At 39.1% G+C, this 21,259-nt stretch overlaps 1 protein-coding gene across 1 annotated transcript in view; it reads right to left on the bottom strand.

The window, feature by feature from the left end:
- The window catches only part of LOC126827856 (eukaryotic translation initiation factor 4 gamma 1), a 32,219-nt gene extending 12,118 nt beyond the window's left edge, over nucleotides 1-20,101 (bottom strand). The window contains exons 1-9 of the mRNA XM_056102585.1: nucleotides 19,455-20,101; nucleotides 9,624-9,761; nucleotides 9,343-9,402; nucleotides 7,380-7,526; nucleotides 6,972-7,048; nucleotides 6,606-6,762; nucleotides 6,155-6,259; nucleotides 4,130-4,256; nucleotides 2,886-2,932 (exon numbers count right to left, since the gene is read on the bottom strand). Coding sequence (XP_055958560.1) covers nucleotides 2,886-2,932; nucleotides 4,130-4,256; nucleotides 6,155-6,259; nucleotides 6,606-6,762; nucleotides 6,972-7,048; nucleotides 7,380-7,526; nucleotides 9,343-9,387 — 705 coding nt within the window. The 5' untranslated portion in view covers nucleotides 9,388-9,402; nucleotides 9,624-9,761; nucleotides 19,455-20,101. The remainder of the gene's footprint in view (nucleotides 1-2,885; nucleotides 2,933-4,129; nucleotides 4,257-6,154; nucleotides 6,260-6,605; nucleotides 6,763-6,971; nucleotides 7,049-7,379; nucleotides 7,527-9,342; nucleotides 9,403-9,623; nucleotides 9,762-19,454) is intronic.
- Between the last annotated feature and the right edge of the window lie 1,158 nt (nucleotides 20,102-21,259).

The following is a 21,259-nucleotide window of genomic DNA, read 5'->3' on the forward strand; positions in this document are numbered from 1 at the left end:
GAGAGCCATGGTGGCTAAGTGGGTAAGATAAAAATAAAGACGCTGGCTCGCTAGACAGGGAGGAGGTCGCGTGTTCGATCCATGCATAGGTTGAGAAAGTTCATCTGGATTTTCGGGCGTGATTCCCCTTGTTTGTGGTGAAGGACGGCTGCCTTGTTGTTCGGGGCGACAAAAAACCAAGATCCTGTGCATACATTGGCGTGCACGTAAATGGTCAATTGGCAGTTGGAATTCAATATAAGAGTAGGCCATAGTACCGCCACACTGTATGGCATATGGCAGTTTTCATAAGCGCAGGACATTAAGCCCCATTTCCTTTCTTGCGTTTTCATTGTACTATAATAGTTAAAAACTAGATAATGTAAAGGCAATTTGCTGTATTTCAGTCAAATTGATCCACAATGAATCGAGAATTAAGCGATTGGAATTTCCGCCTAGCCTCGATCATCATTACTAAAGTCGGTACGATAAAAAGCATTGTCTCGATTATCCATTTAATAATTAAATCTTGGAGGAAAGTTATGCAGTAAATCGGATCATAATCCACTAAAGATCGCAGACTAGCGTTGCCATCGAGAGTTGATTATGATCTGGATAAGTTAATTAATGTCTAATTGATAATTTAGATAACATTTCAGGTCTAAAGAAAGACGTGCAATAGGCAGATTTACCTCTTGCATAATGTATGTTTAAACAGATTGGATATAATCCTTGAGTGGCACTTAGTGATTGTGCACATTAAAAAACACAACACACTTTATATGGAAATCAATCACTGGTTTATACACATATAACACGACGTTTCAACAAGTATTCTCTTATCGTTATCGAGTACAAAGATATGATATGATGTGTTGTCTTCTGCTGACCTATGGGTCACTTCAATACATCAAATTATAATTCATTTCAATTGGATTACCTGACGTCTGACTTGTTTATGATTTTTGGAACCAATATTAGATCGGGGCTATAAAATTGTTACACATCACCCATATGGACATTAGTTAAACTCAAAGACAATATCAGTAATGAGGACTTCAACCGTCATCATTAAATATAAGACAGGGATAACTTTAGTCATCATTTTGCAATACCCATTATTAAGAGAGAGAGAGAGAGAAATGGGGTTTAACGTCCACTCGACACAAACTAGGTCATTTCGGGACTAACATATGGTTTAATTTTATTTACATAATTCGCTTGCTCGTAGGGGTCTTTAGCAGTGGGAGGAAACCGGAGGACCCGGAGAAAACCCACGAGGTTGGACAGGCCACCCTACTCCTTGCCACGTACAACCGGGGATTCGAAACCACCCCAGTCGACTCAATGACAGACTTTATGATACAGCGCGCGCACGCTAACGATTCAACCATCCACCCCCCCCCCCCCATTATTAAGAGAGAAATGAAATTTAACATCGACTCCACATTAGGTCAATTGGGGACTATTATATGTTAAATAGCAGGACGGAGGGGCTGACAAGAAAAGCTGTCTAGTCGTTCGGATGGGACGAAAAACCGAGGTCCCGTGTACACATTGGCGTGCACGTAAAAATATCCCTTGGCAGTTGGAATTCGATACAAGAGAAGGCCGCAGTGCCGCTGCCCAGGCAAAATTTCCCTCATAGCACACTGTATGGTGTATGCCCGTCTTCATTATCCCAGGTTAGGAGCAGAACAGTAGGACGTTAAACTCCATTCCATTTCATTTATATGTTAAATAAATGAATAACTGGCTTGTGTGTTGACGTCATCAGGAGTGGAGGAATCCTGGGGATCCAGAGAAGCCACATGGTTAGACAGAGAACTGATGCAATTGTTCATCAGTCACATCCATCTGCGTTTTGGGGTCATCTTCAGCGAAAGGATTTCTCCCACGTTTGGCTGGAGCAGTTTGATTTGGAATTGGGGGACGTGGTTGTGCCACGGGAATCGGCTGGCTCTGTTGCTGTTGTTGTTGTGGAAAATATAAATACTGTTGCGTATTATTTGGGGCGTATTGTTGATTTGGTTGAAACTGTTGAGATAGCTGTTGCACATTGAGAGGCGAAATGGCGTACTGAGGATTTGTCACACACTGACCTGGAGGAGTAAACTGAAATATGCAATATCTTAAACTTATACCCATGGCAACTAAGCCGACTAAAAGAGAGAGAGAGAGAGAGAGAGAGAGAGAGAGAGAGAGAGAGAGCTTGGTGGGTGGGAAGAAACTAATGGATCTGGTGAAAACCTACAAGGCTGGACAGACACCAATTATGAGATCGAAACAATGTCACTATATTCAGACCACTTTCCAACCCAACCACCCTTTTAATGACAGGCATCCAGTCTCTAAACTCACAGACAATATCAGTAACGAGGAATTTCACTGTCATCATTAAATATAAGACAGGGATAACTTTAGTCATCATTTTGCCTTTATTAGGCCTAAGAGAAATGGGATTCAACATTGACTCCAAACAAGGTCATGTGGGGACTAGCCTATATGGTAAATAAATCAGTTATTCGATTGTTTGTTGAAGTCATCAGGCGTGAGAAATCTTAGGCATCCAGAGGATCCATTTGGTTAGGCAAACGACCCATTTTCTTGTCATGTACAAGCCTGGGGTCGAAACCACGATACTTTTACTCAATGACAGACCTTCAGTACAAGCGATTGACTAGCCCACTCTTCAACGAGTGTATATGTACAATTAGTCATGACACCAGTGTAATGGTATAAGGAGTTTTTTACATCTGTGTATGGGTAGTTACGAGGAGTTTACTAGCCCACTCTTAAACGAGTGTGTGGGTACAAGACATTTACACCTGTGTATAAGTAATGGGTACAACGAGTTTACACCTGTGTATAGGTACAAGACATTTACATCTGTAAGTTGAACCTACCTGTGAATTATTTCCTTGAGATTCCATTATGTTGTTAAAATCGCCTCCTTTCAAAATAAAAGAAATGAAATGAGCAGGGGCCGTATACAGATCGTTATCAAAAATTTAATTTTTTATGAAAGCTTCTAGTGGAATTTTACGATTTTTATGATATTTTTCAATCAAATTTTATAATGTTTTATCATATTTTATGATCTTTTTATAATCTTTTTTATCACATTTCACAGCTTTTTATATTTTTATCATTTTCAGATAATATTATTATGATTTTTTTTTTAACTGCACTGATAGCAAATAACTTAACCCGGTGTTCGCGAAGCAGTGTTCAACTAGTGTTAAGTGGATAAGAACGTCCCACCAGTACCACTGGTGATATTTTTTAATGGTCACAGTCTTCTTCTCCTATGTTCTGATTCTGAGTAAAAACTCATTAAGAAAATATCAGAAATCATTACAATTTGTTTCACTTCTAATAGTTTCTTGGAATGGGGCTCTTACGGTTCCTGGAAGTTTAGATTTTTCCATTCTAAATCGAAAGTGAAACTAGGCTAATGATTGGTTAATAACCGACTTGATCAAAGTGCTGCATTCTGTGGGCCTAAAAGGAAAAACGTCTAGCTTATCGGATGGGCCAAAAATCAAATCCCACCACTGAGAACTGGGATTATAAGGTCATTAGCCTGGAGACCCAGAAGCCTTTTCTTACCGTAGCTGATTTGAACCCCAGTTCCTGCTAGTATTTCATGTTCTTCAGATCAACGTATTAAAGTAGTAACAAAGGCTTTGTTTCTTGGAAAAGGTCTCTGGCGGTTATATCATTATCGGAAACGAGTTTCGATTTCTCCATTATAAATCGAAAGAGAAACTAGGCTAACGATTGGTTAATAACTGATTTGATCACAGTGTTAGCCTACTGCTGCATTCTGTGGCCTACAAGGAACACTGTCTAGTTGTTCGGATGAGGCAAAAAATCGAGATACCATGTTATGCTCAATACTGAAAATCAGGGATTCATGGACGGACCAAGTAGCTCAGGACCCTCGAACCAACTTGTTTCCTTGGGCCATAACGCGGCAAACAATATGACGAGAAAATTAAACCTAGATCATTTTTTTTTTCATCAGATTTGGCAGTTTATATTTTTCATTAGACAACAAGATGAGTTTCATTTATTTTGAAAACAATATATGTTGGGCCTTGTTAATCTATACAGACCAGCCATGTAATAATATACATTAACTTACGTCCTCCACTTTGAGGTGGATTCTGGGACAGAAGATAAGTTCTCTGTGCGTTTTCTTTAGCAGCCTTTTTATGAATCTTATCAATAGTTTTAGGATTATTATCTTCTCTTCTTGGCACCCAGTTACACTACAATATAAATATATTATTCATCAATGAACCTGAAATAATTTAACATATAAACCTGATATAATTTAATATATAAACATGAAATAATTTAATATATAACATGAAATAATTTAATATATAACATGAAATAATTTAATATATAAACATGAAATAATTTAATATATAACATGAAATAATTTAATATATAAACATGATAACATGAAATAATTTAATATATAAACATGAAATAATTTAATATATAACATGAAATAATTTAATATATAACATGAAATAATTTAATATATACTATTCAAAAAAAGTAGGGGATATTTGATTTTGGGGGCATAATACTAAAATATGCAAATGACTACGAAAAAAGTCACTATAGAACCTAACAGAAGAAACATTTCCAGTTACATGTGACGCCCAAACGCACCAATAGCTACCGCATGGAATGCAGGTGATGCTTGGGATCATCATGGGGGTCCAACCCAAGATTTGCACGACTCTGACTTTGAATGTTACAGTCATTGTGGCATTGAATTCCAGGGTGGAAACATCAGTTTAATTGTTTTAGTGACCAGAAAACAAATTTTGATATGCGTCGGCTTACCCAAAATGAAAGGTTACGTGCCCTTGGAATGCTACAGATCGGCACAACACAGGCGGTTGTGGCGCGGACGATGAATGTTTCTCAGTCTGTCATAAGCAGACTATGGTCCAGATACCGTGATACACAATCTGTACAGGACAGACCACGCTCAAGTCGACCAAGGGCGACAACTCAAGCCCAGGATCGATTTATCCGTACCTTGGCCTTGAGAAATCATGTCATCACAGCAAATCAGATCAGCGCTCGTCTTCAAACAGACACTGGTGTGAGAGTGAGTGGCCAGACGATTCGGAATCGACTGCATAGGGGTCACCTTCGCGCCCGACGTCCTCGCGTGATCCCTTGTTTGAGAGATCATCACATTCAGGCAAGACGTCGTTGGTGTAGGGATCGTCAACACTGGGATAATCGACGCTGGAGCAATGTGATGTTTTCAGATGAGTCAAGGTTCACTGTTGATTTTTTGGACAGACGTAGGAGGGTGTGGCGTCGTCGAAACGAGCGCTTCCAAGACGTTAACATCATCAGACATGATCGATTTGGGGGTGGTTCTGTTATGGTGTGGGGAGGCATCACTGTTGCTGGAAGAACGGCTTTACATGTTGTTGCAGGGCGTGTTACAGGCCAGTACTACCGGGACAACATCTTGGCAGTCCATGTTGTGCTGTTTGCACGACGTCATGGCCGCCGTTTCATCTTCCAGGATGACAACGCAAGATGTCACAGGGCCAGGATCGTTACAGGTTACCTCCAACAACAGAACATCACCACATTACCTTGGCCAGCACTGAGTCCCGACCTCTCCCCCATCGAGCATGTCTGGGACATGCTTGGACAGAGGTTACGTCAACGTCAACAACGTCCTGCCAATGTCCAAGAACTTGCTGCTGCGTTGCAACAGGAATGGGACAATCTGGACCAAAATGACCTTAGACGTCTCATTAGGAGTATGCCACGTCGGATCAATGCTTGTTTGGCAAACAGAGGAGGATTTACCCGTTACTGACTTGGTTGTGATGCTGTGGTAACTTTGCTGTTTGACCCCGGGTATCATTTTACCCTTATAATGGTCAGTCTGTGCCTTACTTAGTCTAACGATCATTTGGAATAAATCGATGAATGTGAACTTCATTTCATTTTGTCATTTGTTTCTTCGTCAGTTTCATTAGGTGACTTTAATAACACTTAAAAATCAAATATCCCCTACTTTTTTTGAATAGTATATAAACATGAAATAATTTAATATATAAAAATTGTCTTCAAGCAAGTTATAACTATAGAAATAGTTAAATCACAAAAAACTCACCAATCGTAAATCTATAACATCCTGTAAGATAAATCGTACTCTTGACGATGTTTTCTTATTTCCAACAATTTCCTGCATTTTCCGAAAGTACTGATCTATTCTATGCTGAAATATAAAAGAATTTCTTAAAAAATCGTAAAGACAAAACCCGTTGCCTACAGTCGATATCCGACTTGTCTAGAAATAAAGGGCATTTTATATAATTATTTCACCTTAGAGAGTGTATCCTCGATCAGGCAATGGTTATCCAGCCCCAGATCTGAATGGAAAGTAACCCCTCCTATTTACTGGGTTGCCTTCTTGATGTCCGACAATAGTAACCCATTGTTTCTGGGCTACCCTTCTTTCTGCATGATGGCCGAAATTAATAATCTCCCTTTCCTGCATATAGTTAGGACCAATTTTGCCTCAACTTTTATTACTCGACAACATCAAGTGTATTATGTCTTACCTTGGCCTTTTCTGTATCCAATTCTTTTCCTATTGTGGTTAATAATCTACATGAACATTCTAAATTCACCTCATCTCTCGACCGTAATAATTTAACTACACAATCATGCATAATGTTCTGCGGTAACAATTTTAATTTGCATAATTCTCCTATAAATCTGTAAATAGACAATAAGACAATAAACCGACTGATGGAATCAATCTGGTAATATCAGTAACGATGAATTCAACTGTCATCATTTTCCCCGAATTCCATCCAACAAAGATAATTTTGGTTATGTTTTGTATTATAAATTTTACATTTCTTTTTTATTTATAATGATATATTTCTGGACCTTATAACAAATGAAATAGTTAAACTTTTTACCTGATATTTCCTATAGATCTCCTCCTGGCTGTTGCAGCAACCTCCATTTCTTCTTGTAATTGTTTCTTCACATCTTCCTGGAAATAACAAGTTATAGATATATCTTATACAAATCATAACCAAGAAAAGTTAAAAATATCTTAACTTTCAAATCAAATCTCAGAAATGTTAAAAGTAAAAAAGTAAATCACCTCTACCAATAAGTAGTCAGATGAATATAGGCAAACCATTGAAAACTTCTACAGGTTCAACTTGGTCCACACTGGTATTTCAACCTGTTTCAAAATCCCTAAATTATGGTGAGTGGATATTAAACCCCCTTTTCTCTCTGATACATTCTAGGTAATATTGTGGTGTAATACCTGTCAAGTGGGATGACTCGTAAAATAAAGTCAACATTGTACTCACGGAGTCAGCTTCATTGATTTTCTTCTGTCGAGCTTCTAAATCTATTTCCACATCTTCATCTTTCTCAAACTCTCTCTGACATTTAGTTAATAAAATAACCCGGAAATTTACTTTCTCACCAGGTTTGCTATCAGACGGAACTTTCAACTGTAAATATATTATAATCATTTTGTTCGTTTAGTCACCATTTCTAAAACAGTCCAAGACCGCAAAAAAAAAAAATAACTATGGGTGCAAGAATCCCTGAAATTCTGTGACAAAATAAAAAAAATTGAACTTCACCTTCATTACGGTGAACGGTGATATAATCAAATGGTTTTTTTTAAAATGGATAATAATTCTGACCTCCATAAGGACCACAAATATCAAACAAACCCAAGATCTTTCGGTTATAAACATGTATTTCCAGTTTCATCAAAATCGGACTAAAACAGGGTCCACAGCCTTGATATGCCATATCTTTTACACTATTTGCGCACAAACAGCGGTCATTTTGTCCGGCAGTTTTGGTCTGATTTTCACAAAATTCACAATCAACCTTCATTGCGGTGTAACGGTGATGTAATCAAATGTTTTTTAAAATCGGATAATAATTGTGACTTCCAGAGGGAGCACAAGCTAAAAGATAGGTTGCCAGGCAACGAAACATACGCCCACAACAGCTAAGTCGTCCGGGCAGTCAATAACAGTTAAGTAATTATCAGAAACGGTTAGAGTTGTTTCGATTGTTTGTCTCCTAGCCTCCGTCCATAAGGTATTTCAAAATGATCAAGGGCTATAACTCTGACAGTAATAATTGAAAATCGTTGAAAATGACTAGGATCCTTCGTCTTATGACCTTAAACACTTTGTATAAATTTAAAGGCAATCGGAAATAAACTTTAGCCTCTAGAGCATCAACAAAATATTTCAAAGTGATCAAGGGCCATAATTCTGGCAGAAATTATCAAATATCACTGAAAATCATTAGGCTTCATTGTCTCAGGACCTTAAACACTGTGTATAAATTTAAAGTCAATTGGATATTAACTTTAGTCTCTAGAGCGTTTACAAGATTTTTCAAAGTGATCAACGGGTCATAACTCTGGCAGTAATTATCGGATATTGCTGAAAATCAAAAGGCTTCTTCGACTCATGCCCTTAAACACTGTGTATAAATTTAAAGTCAATTGGATATTAACCTTAGCCTCTAGTGCCTTTACAAGAAATTGTGGTGATTTTTCGTACAATCATGGGACCGTAATTCAGAAAGTTATGATCCGATATGCGCAAATATCAAAAGGAACCAAGATCTTTGGGTTATAAACATGCATTTCAAGTTTCATCAAAATCGGTTCAAAATTGTGAACTCTACAGTGTTCACAAGCTAAAAACGTGATTTTTTGTACAATCAGGGGCCATAATCCATGAAGTTACAGTCTGATACATGCAAATATCGACAGGAACCAAGATTTTCGGTGCTTAAACCTATATTTCGAGTTTGATTGAAATTGGCTAAAAATTGTGACCTGTAGAGTGTTCACAAACAATCGTGGACGGATGTCCAAACAGGGATGAGGACAATATACGTCCACATTTTCTATATTTTCATGTGGACGTATAAAAAGTGGGGGGGGGATGAAACGTAGAAATACCGGTATTGCTTGAAATTTATAATGCAGACTAATTCTGTCCTGATTATCAATCAACACATACTCGATCATTTCGGAACTAACACAATATGGCATCATTCTATTTCAATAAATTGATTGTGTGTACCGTGGGTGGGTTAGGGGGGTGGGGTGGGGCAAAAAACCAGGAGAAAACCTTAGTCAGACAACCCTACCCTATGTTATTGAAAAAAAGTACATAAAATAACAAAGATACATTGTTTGAAACGAAACATTCACCCACAGCAGCTTAGTCGTCCAAACCATCTACAAAGCCTGTCATTAGAGGAGAAAGTTTATTTTGATGCACATACCTGTATAAAATATCTAGACATGTTAGCATAGGCTAAACTATACATTGGTTGACTCACAGCCTATAAAATATAGATAAAAAAATGTTAGCTTAGATACGACAACTCAGATCTTAAAAGCTGAATGGAATTAAGCTAGCAATATCAGTAACGAGGAATTCAATTGTCATCATTAAATATAAGAAAGGGATAACTTCAGTCATCATTTTGCCGCAATTCCATTGGACTTTTTTGCATATGAAGACTTTTTTGGCAGCACCATAAATTCCTAGTAAAATTCTCACCTGTTCAAATAGTAAATCTGTGACACCTTTTAATCTTGTTTCTGTGTCGATATTTAAATCCTGAACTTGTTTTAATAAAGTTGTGAATTTCTGGGGAGTTAATTTATTCAAAATACTTTTCACACATTTGTAGATTTCCTGAAATGAAAAATCAAAACTTAGACAACTTTTATTTTATGGCAACACGAAGGATTCTATCACACAAATAAATTAGGGCTTTATTGTAACATCAAAGGGAACCCGGGCGACCCTTCCTTGCTGAGCTGAAATTCAGTGATGTCCAGCCAGTCCAGCCATAGAAATATATACTATGGTCCAGCTAACTAAAACTAAATTATTATGGCAATATCAGTAACAAGGAATTCATCTATCATCATTAAAATAGAGAGAGAGAGAGAGAGAGAGAGAGAGAGAGAGAGAGAGATGGGGTTTAACTCCACTGGACACAAACTAGGTCATTTTGGAACTAACATATGGTTTAATTTTATATCAATAATTCGCTTGCGCGTAGGGGTCTTTAGCAGTGGGAGGAAACCGGACTACCCGGAGAAAATGGGGTTTAACGTCCACTCGATACAAAATAGGTCATTTCCGGACTAACATATGGTTTAATTTTATATCAATAATTCGCTTGCACGTAGGGGTTTTTAGCAGTGGGAGGAAACTGGACTACCCGGAGAAAACCCACGAGGTTGGACAGGCGACCAGGCTTTATGATACAGCACGCACGTGCTTCGGCGATCCACCCCTCCCCACCCCACCCCTCCATAAAGAAGACAGGGATAACTTTAATCATCATTTTTGTCTTTGCCAGATCAATTTCAACTCATCTTCAGTTACTGGAGAGAGAGAGAGAGAAAGAAAGAGAGAGAGAGGGGGGAGAGAGAGGGGGGGAGAGAGAGAGAGGGAGGGGGGGGAGAGGGAGAGAGGTAACAAACAAAACCTGTTCAAGTCGTTGTATGACCATAAAACAATGTATATTCCAAGTCAGTCGGATGATAACTATAGTAAAATCAGGGTATATCTAGTATTTCTGAAGTCTAATCCCCCTTGAAATATACCCACTTAAACCAGGGATGGCCGGGTGTAAGGCTTAATGGGTTGAGGGATGCTATCAGACAGACTGACGGACAATTTAGTTATTAATAGGGTTACATACAGCCACTACTCTACTAAGCAACATGCAACATACGATACATATCAAAGCTTACATATATTTCAGCCTAGCATTAATAGAGGACTAAAGCTTTCTACTTACTATAAGCAATCCAAAAGAATAATGCACATGCACAGTAAAAACCCTTCTTCTATCTCCCAGTTGAACCGCCAAAACCGCAGTAGTCAACAAGTTGAAGTAGTCAAAGAGTAGAGGGGATATGGACCAAACGCAGGCCTTTATATAAAACCCACCACGCACGTGCAGAAAAGGAATAAACATCACAGACGGGCTAGTCCATTTTGGCATAAGGGGGAACTAGCTCACGTCTGCAACACACCCCCCAATTTTATAAAAACGGACCCCCCCTAGGGAAAAAAGCTAATATTTCAAATATCCCAAAAAATAACTCCCATCCCCCCATCCCTAGGATAGGTTTGGTCCATACTAATGAGAAAGGGGACAGAAGAGTATCAAAAAGTTCGAATCTAGACCAGAAAATAGAAGATAGATAAGCTCACAGATAGAAACAGAAAAGTACAAGGGAAAATGAAACACAGAGTTTAGGATAGGTTACAGAGGAATATAGTACAGGATAGTTAGACCATACTCATTTAACTGCCATTCTATTTCTTGAATTCAACCATTCTATTTACTTCTATCTTATTGGAAACCTCTTTTGCTCCATTCACCGATCTCCCGGGGACCCACTCCCATATCCTAACGATTACTTTCCCTTACCCCTTAAGAAAACCTTTCCCGGAAGATCTTCCGATCCCCCGAAGAAAGATACCCCACCAAGGTAGCCAAAACCCTCCAGTGAGTCAATAAAGCTGGGTGTCTTAGAGGATGGAGGGAGAAATCTTTAATAGGTACCCAACCCGACTGCCTTGCCAATTCCCGGAATGCCCCAAAAGTAGCCGGATCCACCTTACTATCTGTAGGTATAAGCCTGTCCCTATTTAATTTATCCATGACCTACCACAAGGATTCTCCTACCCCCGGAATCGTGCGAGCCTGGGAACGTACAGCCTACACACGTTTGCTAACTATTTCTGCACTAGGAATAGCTAACCCTCCCCGGGGAATAAGGTGGAAGATGTTTTTCAAAGACATGGATTTTCAACGAATTTGTCTTATACCCACACCCCGGAACTGGGCACAATGAAGCTTTCACTAGTCTGGACCTACTCACCCTCTCCCACGCCGAACTCCGACTCGTCCCCGGGCCAGGGAAACTCCTACAAATATTATCCCCCCTCTAGGGCCGGTCTACAACCAGATTCTACCCTAACTGATTCCTTATATGTCAATCGCTTCTTAGGTGGCACGGGCGAAAGTTCTCGAGGGCCCGGAACTATTTCTACCTTCCTAGATCCCCCCCTCCCCCCGAGCACTGGATCGATTATTTCCTACTACGGGAAGGCCATGTCCTGATGACACCTGATGATATCCTTCCCTTCCCTGAGTCCTGCTTCCCGAGGCAAAATGGAGATCCCCTCTGTTGACTGGTGGGAGCCTTTTATTAACCAATACCGTTTCCGGAACCCTAAACACCTCTGAAGTGCTACACTGAGTCCCCCCAAACCTATTACTCATTTCAGGCTGCCTGGGACGGGTTAATAAAGGTGATAAGAACGTCGGCCTAGCATACTGATTAGGTGGCTCCACCCTCAAGGACATTAAGGGTACAGGCCTCGGGATAATCCCCCTCGGTGTGGGCCACCTAGCCACCTAGCCAAAGGTATGGGGGGTTGCTGGATTCTATTCTGAGTAGGAGAGATAAATAGAGTTAATTCATCAACTTCTGGAGTAGGCCTATCATACATTCTCACATCCTGGGACGTGGGCCTTACAGGGACAGGAGGAGGGACTTGTTTGGGCCTGATTATATTAGACCATTCATCTAACCTAATAGGAGATGACAAGACAGACCATTCTGAATCGGAACTCCCAGAATTTGTACTCTCTCCTAACACCTGTGGGTTGGGCGGACTCAATACAATATCTGGCGACAACAATTCATCATCCCATGATGGTTCGGTCACTCCCTGTCCCTGTCCAACAGAACAGGGGAACCTATTAGTAAAACCTTTTCTCATTTCCCAGGCTTACCTTTTACGTTAATTAATAAAATCTTCAAAATCTGAAATAAAAAACACTCCGGGAGAAAATCATCTAATTTTCTCCCCGACCCCCCTCCCTCTATTGTAAGGCAGAATCACAAAGGGGGCAAGTGTATATATCTATAGACTCCGCCTCCTCGGGGGTTAAATTAACACACTGTCCATGGAACCACTCTAAACAATGATCGCACTGAATCCCAAACCCTCGACCCCATGGTTTTCGACAAACGCAGTATATCTTTCGTGTGGGTCGCACAGGAGTACTATTATCTCCCGCCATGATTTTATTCCTATAGTGTTGAACCCAAGGTGGTAACTCTTTATCGTGGCAAGGTTTAATTCTATCATGGTGCATAATAGATTGAGCATTACGTGTCTTAACCCTTAAAAGATAAGGAGTCACGACCTTGTCAACTACCCCTGGGCCTTTCCAATAAGGACTTAATTTCTTATTCCTCCCCTTTAGACATGCGGTATTCAAGACATACACACAATCCCCAATATCATAGGATATATTGGGCGTATACCCCGTACACCGGTTTACAGAAGAACGAAGGGCACCCGCTAACTGAGGCAAATAAATGTCCCAATCAGCTTGCGTGTCCCCCATATAGCAACGTAAGGCATCCATTAATGTCCGGTTGTATCGTTCCACCTGACCATTGGATGAAGGACGATAAGGGGTAGTGCAGGCTCGATGTATTTTCAATAAATCACACAAGGATATAAATAGGTCACTTTGGAAATTCCGACCCTGATCAATAAAAATATGGAACGGAACTCCAAATCTCGAAAAGAATTCATTGACCGCGGCTTGTGCTGTTATTTCCGCAGTTTGAGATGGCAAAGGGATACATTCTACCCACTTGGTGAATTGATCCACCATCATCAAAATATACTCATTTCCCTGATGTGATTTAGGCAAAGGGCCTAGAAAATCTAAGTGAACTCTTTCCATAGGTGCCCCCGCATGGTAATTGACCAAATTATGTCTAGCTTTCCTAGTTGCCTTCTTACTTTGGTTACATTGCTTACAGGATGCGACATACAACTTAATTTCTTGAGTCATCCCATACCAATAGTATCTTGTTCTAATTCTATGTCTAGTTCCATCCCTACCTTGATGACCCGCCAGAGGGACATCATGATTTAATCGTAAAAGTTCAGAAACTAAGAGCTTGGGCACTACTAGTTGAGAATGACCGTCCAGGTCTTTCCTATATAAAATTTGATTTTCATCAAGATAATATAATTTCTGATTGATCCAATAACTTTTAGAGGCAGGACTAGCTAGAAATAATTCACCCTCCCCTGGCTCTTATCTTATTAATCATCCAATTTAACAAAATCGCAAGATCAGCATTTCGACTTTGACCTACTTTAATTTCTTCCTCTAATTTGCCTGATAAATCTATTCCCGAATCGTCCTGAGTCAAAGTTAAAACTTGGGGATTTCCCTGAATATTTTGTGGAGAAACTATTAGTGCACAAGTTGTTAGTAAACCATCTAAATCGGTAGTACCAAGATTTTCATTAATTTTATCTTGCCATTCCCCTTTAAAACTATTTAGGTCAATATCCCTAGGGGGTTTCCTATTAATTTTGGGTGGAATTAGTTTGATATTCATACCAATTTTCATGGGCTCTTACACAATATCTACAACCTCCACAGGGCAAATCACTTGGACGTACATTCAGGGCAAAATCAGGACAAGGACCTGACACAGGTATCCTAGACAGAGCGTCTGCATTTAGGTGTTTGGAACCTGGTCGATATTTTACAGTCATATCATATTGGGCAAGTTCTTCCATCCACCTAGCTAACTGTCCATTAGGGCATTTAAACTTAAGTAACCAGGTAAGACTACTATGGTCAGTCCTGACCGTAAAAGGTCGACCCAAGAGATAATGCCTAAACTGATGGGTAAATCGAACAACCGCAAGTAATTCTTTCCGCGTTGTACAATAACGCTGCTGTTCAGGTGTTAGCGAAAAACTTGAATAGGCTATAGGGCTGCAACGATACACCAGGCCACGATACGATGCACATCACGATTCATACCCCACGATACGATTAATATCGCAATGCAGTTTTCTCGGTCCACTGAACGAATTCCATTCTTGTCATAATTTACGGGAAATCAAAAAAACTCCCATACTTGTGACTTATACTTGGCACAGGGATTTTCAATTTCTACATTATTTTTGTCGCCCGTACGGCCTGAATTTGTTGACGAATGCATCATTATTAAAAATATTCTGTTGCTGAATCAATTCAATGGCTGGCTCGTATTGCTACAACAATTTCAGGTCAGTCGTAGATGAGAGAATGGCAAAGAAAATAACAATACGAAATTTGAATGTCAAAATATTATTATACATTGAAAATATAGAAAAGATAATTGTGCTGATCATTGTATGCACCTATCACCATTCTTGCACAGTAGTCTTATTACAAATCGCATATTACTGACGTATTTATAATAATATTTTGTATGTTTTTTCCGCATATTATTCAAGTGTGTAATTTGCTAGTAACCTAATTTCATGCCTGACTTGCTTATCCAGACTGATATTTTATTTTATTCTTGACGAAATAGCTGAAAGTCTCGAATTATTCACATGCCGAAAGCGAGTTAACACGTACTCGCTGAAAGTAAAAAAAAGTTATTTTACTCATAGACTTATTTAGGCATTCCTCGTTAGGATATTTAAACGACAGAATGTCAGTCTATTTTTTTTTTAATTTTGGATAACGAATCGCGATACGGACATTGATTGTATCGTGCATCGTGGATTTTTAAACTATCGCGGTTCATCGATTCATCGATGAATCGTTGCAGCCCTAATAGGCTATTACTCTCTCTTGCCCATCCTGGACCGGACTTAATTCTGCAGCTACTGCCAAATTACTCGCGTCAGTATCCAAGACAAAAGGATCTGTTTGATTAGGTAATGCTAAAACTGGGGTAGTTATTAAAGCAGTCTTTATATTTTCAAAAGCCTCTTGCTGCTCCTCCCCCCAATAAAAAGGTTTTTTACCCGTGATAGAATATAAGGCCAGTGCCTTCTCTGCGTACCCTTTTAAAAAGACACGATGATAATTGGCGAATCCCAGGAATTTTTCTACCTCCCTGGTATTTTTAGGAATTGGCCAATCTCTCACCGGGACTAAGTGTTTATCACTCATTTTTATACCATTATTGCTCACAATACGGCCTAGGAACTCTACTTCTTGCCGGAATAATTCACACTTTTTAGGTTTCATTTTTAACCCGTACTGATGGAAACGTGCTAAAACTGTTCTAAGATTAAATATGTGATCTTCAAATTTTTGCCCCATAACTAGCACATCATCAATAAAGGCCAACGATATATTCCAATTAAGGCCTTGTAAAACTAAATTTGGAGTGCGACTATACGTGGACGGACTATTGGAAAGACCAAATGGCATACGTTTGAATTCGAAGAGTCCAAATTTAGTCAAAAATGCTGTTTTCTTTTGATCTTCAGGTTTGACTTTGATCTGCCAATATGCAGAGTTCGCATCTAACTTAGAGAACCATTGATTACCTGCAAGGGTGTCTAAACATGCTTCGATAATAGGTAAAGGATATACATCCTTAGTCGTAACTGCATTAAGAGCTCGATAGTCAATGCACCATCTTACATTTCCGTCAGGTTTGCGTATCAATACGGGGGCCGACGCCCAATCCGAAGTGGATGGTTCAATAACACCTGCTTTCAACATTTTCTTTAAATGGGATGGGCTTCCTCCTCAGAGGCAAAACACAAAGGTGTCCTACGCATCCGTTCCTTAATGGGCAAGGCATCCCCTGTGTGAATGGCATGTTCTATAGAAGTGAAATTTCCTAAGTCATATTCAGTTTGAGCAAAACCATCACTAAACTCAATCAATAATTCAGCTAATTGCTTTGCTTGTACGCTTGACAAATGCATAATTGATCGTTCATATAAAGAAACTAAATGTTCAGGTATCTCCTGGATACCATCTTCATTTAATACCTCCTTGACCTTGGAGGGACCTACAGGATCAATGGTGGGGGACCCCGGGAAAGAATCTCCTAAGGGGATAGAAAATATTGATTCCTTTCCAACCTCATAGGCTTGTCCAATTATGTCATTAGATTTCAAAACAATGTCCTTATCGGACGCATTAATCAAACATACTGTGGGATAATCAGTATTCGAATGAAGAGTACGACCGATAAGTAACTGTTCACTTTCTATAGGCTCTATCATATAATCTTTTAATGTCCTATCCATCTTACAAGGTAGACGAGTGACTGACCTAGCCGTAATAATAGTTTTAGTAGGGAACATAACCTGGGCAGTATATGGAGTACTATCAGTATTACACGTAGGCCTTAGTCCTGTTACTATGGGAATAGTATCATCACCTACTAGTAAACACTCATGTAAAAAGTCCATGATAACTTTCCATTTTCTAAGAAAATTTAAGCCAAGTAAAGCTGTATCAGCTAAAGCTACATAAACATTATCTGTAAACGTGAAAGACCCTATTCGGAGAGTAACGGGGCCAATCAAGAATCCAGGAAATGTCATATTTTCGGCTGCTGCATGTATGGTAATATCCCTCAGGCGATATTATAGTACAATCCGAACCAGTGTCAATTAACGACTCAGTAACTAAATTTTCTATTGTTAAAGGGACTCTATATGCAATAACAGAGGGTAATCTAGCAACAGAAATTTCATCATCAGGCTTAGAAACATTATCACTCCTCCCCACCTTGGATATAGGGGCAATGTCAATATGACATTTGTCTACAGGTTCAGGTAGGGGTGCTTGTTTCAGGTTTGGGCCTTGTTCAACAGGGATCGAGGGAAGGCCTACTGCCTCGTCCCTTGATCGTTTAAATTTTCACTGTCTTTAAAGCTTAATTGTTTCAGTGCAGAGGGAGGTAATTGCAAATTAGAAGGTCGCAAATGATATTCACTCTTATAATGTCCCACCTGTCCACATCCGAAACATGTCACACTTGTCCTATTAGGTGAAGGGGAGGACCTTCTCCTATTTAATGTCAGAATTAAAGTGGCTATCATGTCTTTAAGTTGAGTTATTTCCGTCTTCATCTGACCTATTTCAGACTCCTCTTTAGGTTTTTCAGGGGTGGCCTTAACATTTAAACTGGGAGGTTTAACTTGATTGCGCACAGGCGAAGGACTAGTTCTACGTACATGGGGATATGCCGGACTATATTCCACTGCATATCTGCTTGAGGCAATTCCCTAAATCCTGCTTGAGAGGGACTGGGTGATCTTGACTCAGGGTAGTTATAAGTACGACTAACACGAGGAGATCTCGGGTCTTTATATACTCGTCGAGAGAGCGAGGATCGAGATTGGCGAGAATTAAACTTAGCCGAATCATAGTCATCATTCCTATCTGTTCGGGGAAAATTACCAATCTCGGGTGCATTAAGAAATCATACCTCTCTATCTCCCCCGGGATAACTACTACCCCTACTCCTATCTGAATTAGATTTTAACGGAATTACGCTGTTGACATAAGTAAACCACTGCAACCGTTTAACCGCTTCCTCGATGTCAATTAACCTCAAGTTAGCGACAAATCTGCCCGCTTCTGGGTTATTACATCCCGAAACCAATTTCAAAACCGATTGCCTAGCTATAAAATCATCAGACGACAAACCAGAGTAAGCTCGTAATGCTAACTGCTGTACACGATCGCTCCAATCACTTATCGACTCATTAAGACCTTGAGTTGCGGTCTGAAACTCAACTTGGGCAGCCTCCGGAATAGTCTGACCTCCGAAACGTTTTTGCATCATTTCTAAAGTTGATTTAAAATTCATGCGAGGAAATCTTCGAGTTATACTTGTAAAGTATTCCGCTGCCTTATCCGTCAAACAATAACATAGATAATCCTTACACCGAGAGCTATGAGACCCCCAGGGCTGGGACAGGGCAAACCGGATAAACTTATCACTAAAAGTATCAGAACTTCCATCTGATTTCCCGTTATAAACTAAGGAGCGAGGATTCGTTGAGGGGTTAAAGGAATGTTCTCTTGGTTGATGTCTATTGTCATGTCTTACAAACCTCCCCTCCCTTTCAAATGTATTGGGGTAAGGTTGGGGTTCCCTACATCTTACATCTTGACTTGGGTACAAAGGGGGTTGCATGCATGACCGGGGATCCTCTAAAAATACCTCTGCCTCCTCCAGAAAAGCTTCCCTATAATCAAAGGGTTCCCATTTAACATGCCATTTAGACTCGGTACTAAAATCTAATTTTTCTGCCATGATATGATTATTGTTGATTTTCAGTAAACTAATTTTATTTGCAACCGAAATCCAACAAATAACCCTTTCAAATAACCCAAGATATAGGGGCTTTACTATAGAGCGGTGCTTGAGCAAAGCTCTTTTCCGGTAACACAGGACCGTAATTGAAAATGTCATCCACAGACTGTTGATTAAAAAAAAATTCAGCCGGAACCGGATACACTGGGTAAAACAGGCAATGCGCATGTCAACTTACCAAATCTCGGCCAAACGAGATCACATAACTAACTAGTCTCTATCATTCAGAAAAATATTCTACGAATATTAGTCTGGACAGGTTTTCAACATTTCAGAAAAATTGGCTAGATAATCCGGTCTTTCACATTATCATAAACAATGTCTAAGGAAGGTAATTCCTCTTAAACCAAGATGTTTACGCCCATGAAATTAATTTAAGAATGTCATTTCAAAAAATCCATTTGATTGCATGCAAGTTCAATATCTAACACTCTTAATTTTTTATTGTAAAATTTCTCTCTTCATGGGCCATATCTATGCTTTTAAAATTAATCCTAATTCGTCGTCACGATTCAGGTTTGTTTATATCAATGCAAGAATTATGGGATTTATTGTGGGAAGGGGCGCAACTCTTACTTGACTTGGCTAAAGAGGCTGGATAATCAACCACATTAAAAACCAAACTCCCGGTTACGCATGGGCAATGGACTTTACGTCAAATATTGACAACCTTCCCAGACCCTCCGTATGTTGAAGACTAGGAGGTTCTGGGTGACCGAGACTAGTAACTAACAAAAATAATTCTACACACCAAATCTCGCCCAAGCGAGATTACGCGCCTCATAGAACTATTTCTATGACGCGTCTAATCACTGACGTCACATATTTTTTACATCAATGAAAATAATTCTCACACGTTTTTGTTCTTTTTTTAAAAACAAAATTAATGTTAAAATTTAGATCTAAATCAAAATCAATTTTGAAAAAACTCAATTATTTAACATTTTTTGTATCAATTGAGAAAATTAATTATAAGGGTTGTATATTTGACAATAATCAGCTTCGCTCTACTCAGGCAATGTCTGTTACATATTATAAAAGTAATCTAAGAAAATAATTCAACTTAATCAAGTCAAGAATTAAACTTAATCTAAAAAATTTCCCAAAAGTTTGACTATTTTCTCAAAAGTCGGCCATTTTGGTTGTTTACTTCCGGCGAAAAAGCCTATCGGGAAATTCCTGAGTTACTTATATTTTCCACCTAACGTAAACCTAGACCAATAAATATCACTAAGTACAAATTAATATCCCTGCAGATTATTAATAAAAGTGAGAGAAATATTTTCATCCAAAAGCTAGACAATCTAAATTATTTGTTGAGTTTTCTATATGACTATTACTATCAATATAGCTAGAGCTAACCCCAAGCACAAAGAAAGCATGCGTTACCAAGGTGACGGCTAATACTTTCCAGCGCTTTCGAGTATACTATGTCAACAATTCAAATAATATATAATATATGGGTTTGCCCAATTGCAATATGAACTACAATTACCCTAATAAATATATCAGATACGAAATTACAATCACTACTACTTTTTATAATTTACCATGGGCAATTCGGTGAATTATATCCACTCAATCCAGGGGAAACGGGAATTTTAAACTCCCACTAACACCCTACCCACAAAAGTTCAAAAGTCGCAGCGCCATTTATAGTAAAATCGGGGTATATCTAGTATTTCTGAAGTCTAACCCCCCTTGAAATATACCCACTTAAACCAGGGATGCCCGGGTGTAAGGCTTATGGGTTGAGGGATGCTATCAGACAGACTGACGGACAATTTAGTTATTAATAGGGTTACATACAGCCACTACTCTACTAAGCAACATGCAACATACGATACATATCAAAGCTTACATATATTTCAGCCCATAGGCGTAGGAGCCAGGGGGGCAGGGGGGGCAATTTATTTTCGGGCAATGAAAAATTTGACGACCTTTTTTTTTCTATTAACGTTTAGAGAAAAAATATAACTAACT

The sequence above is a fragment of the Patella vulgata genome, chromosome 7 (assembly GCF_932274485.2).
Source record: "Patella vulgata chromosome 7, xgPatVulg1.2, whole genome shotgun sequence".
NCBI classification, from domain to species: Eukaryota; Metazoa; Mollusca; class Gastropoda; family Patellidae; genus Patella; species Patella vulgata.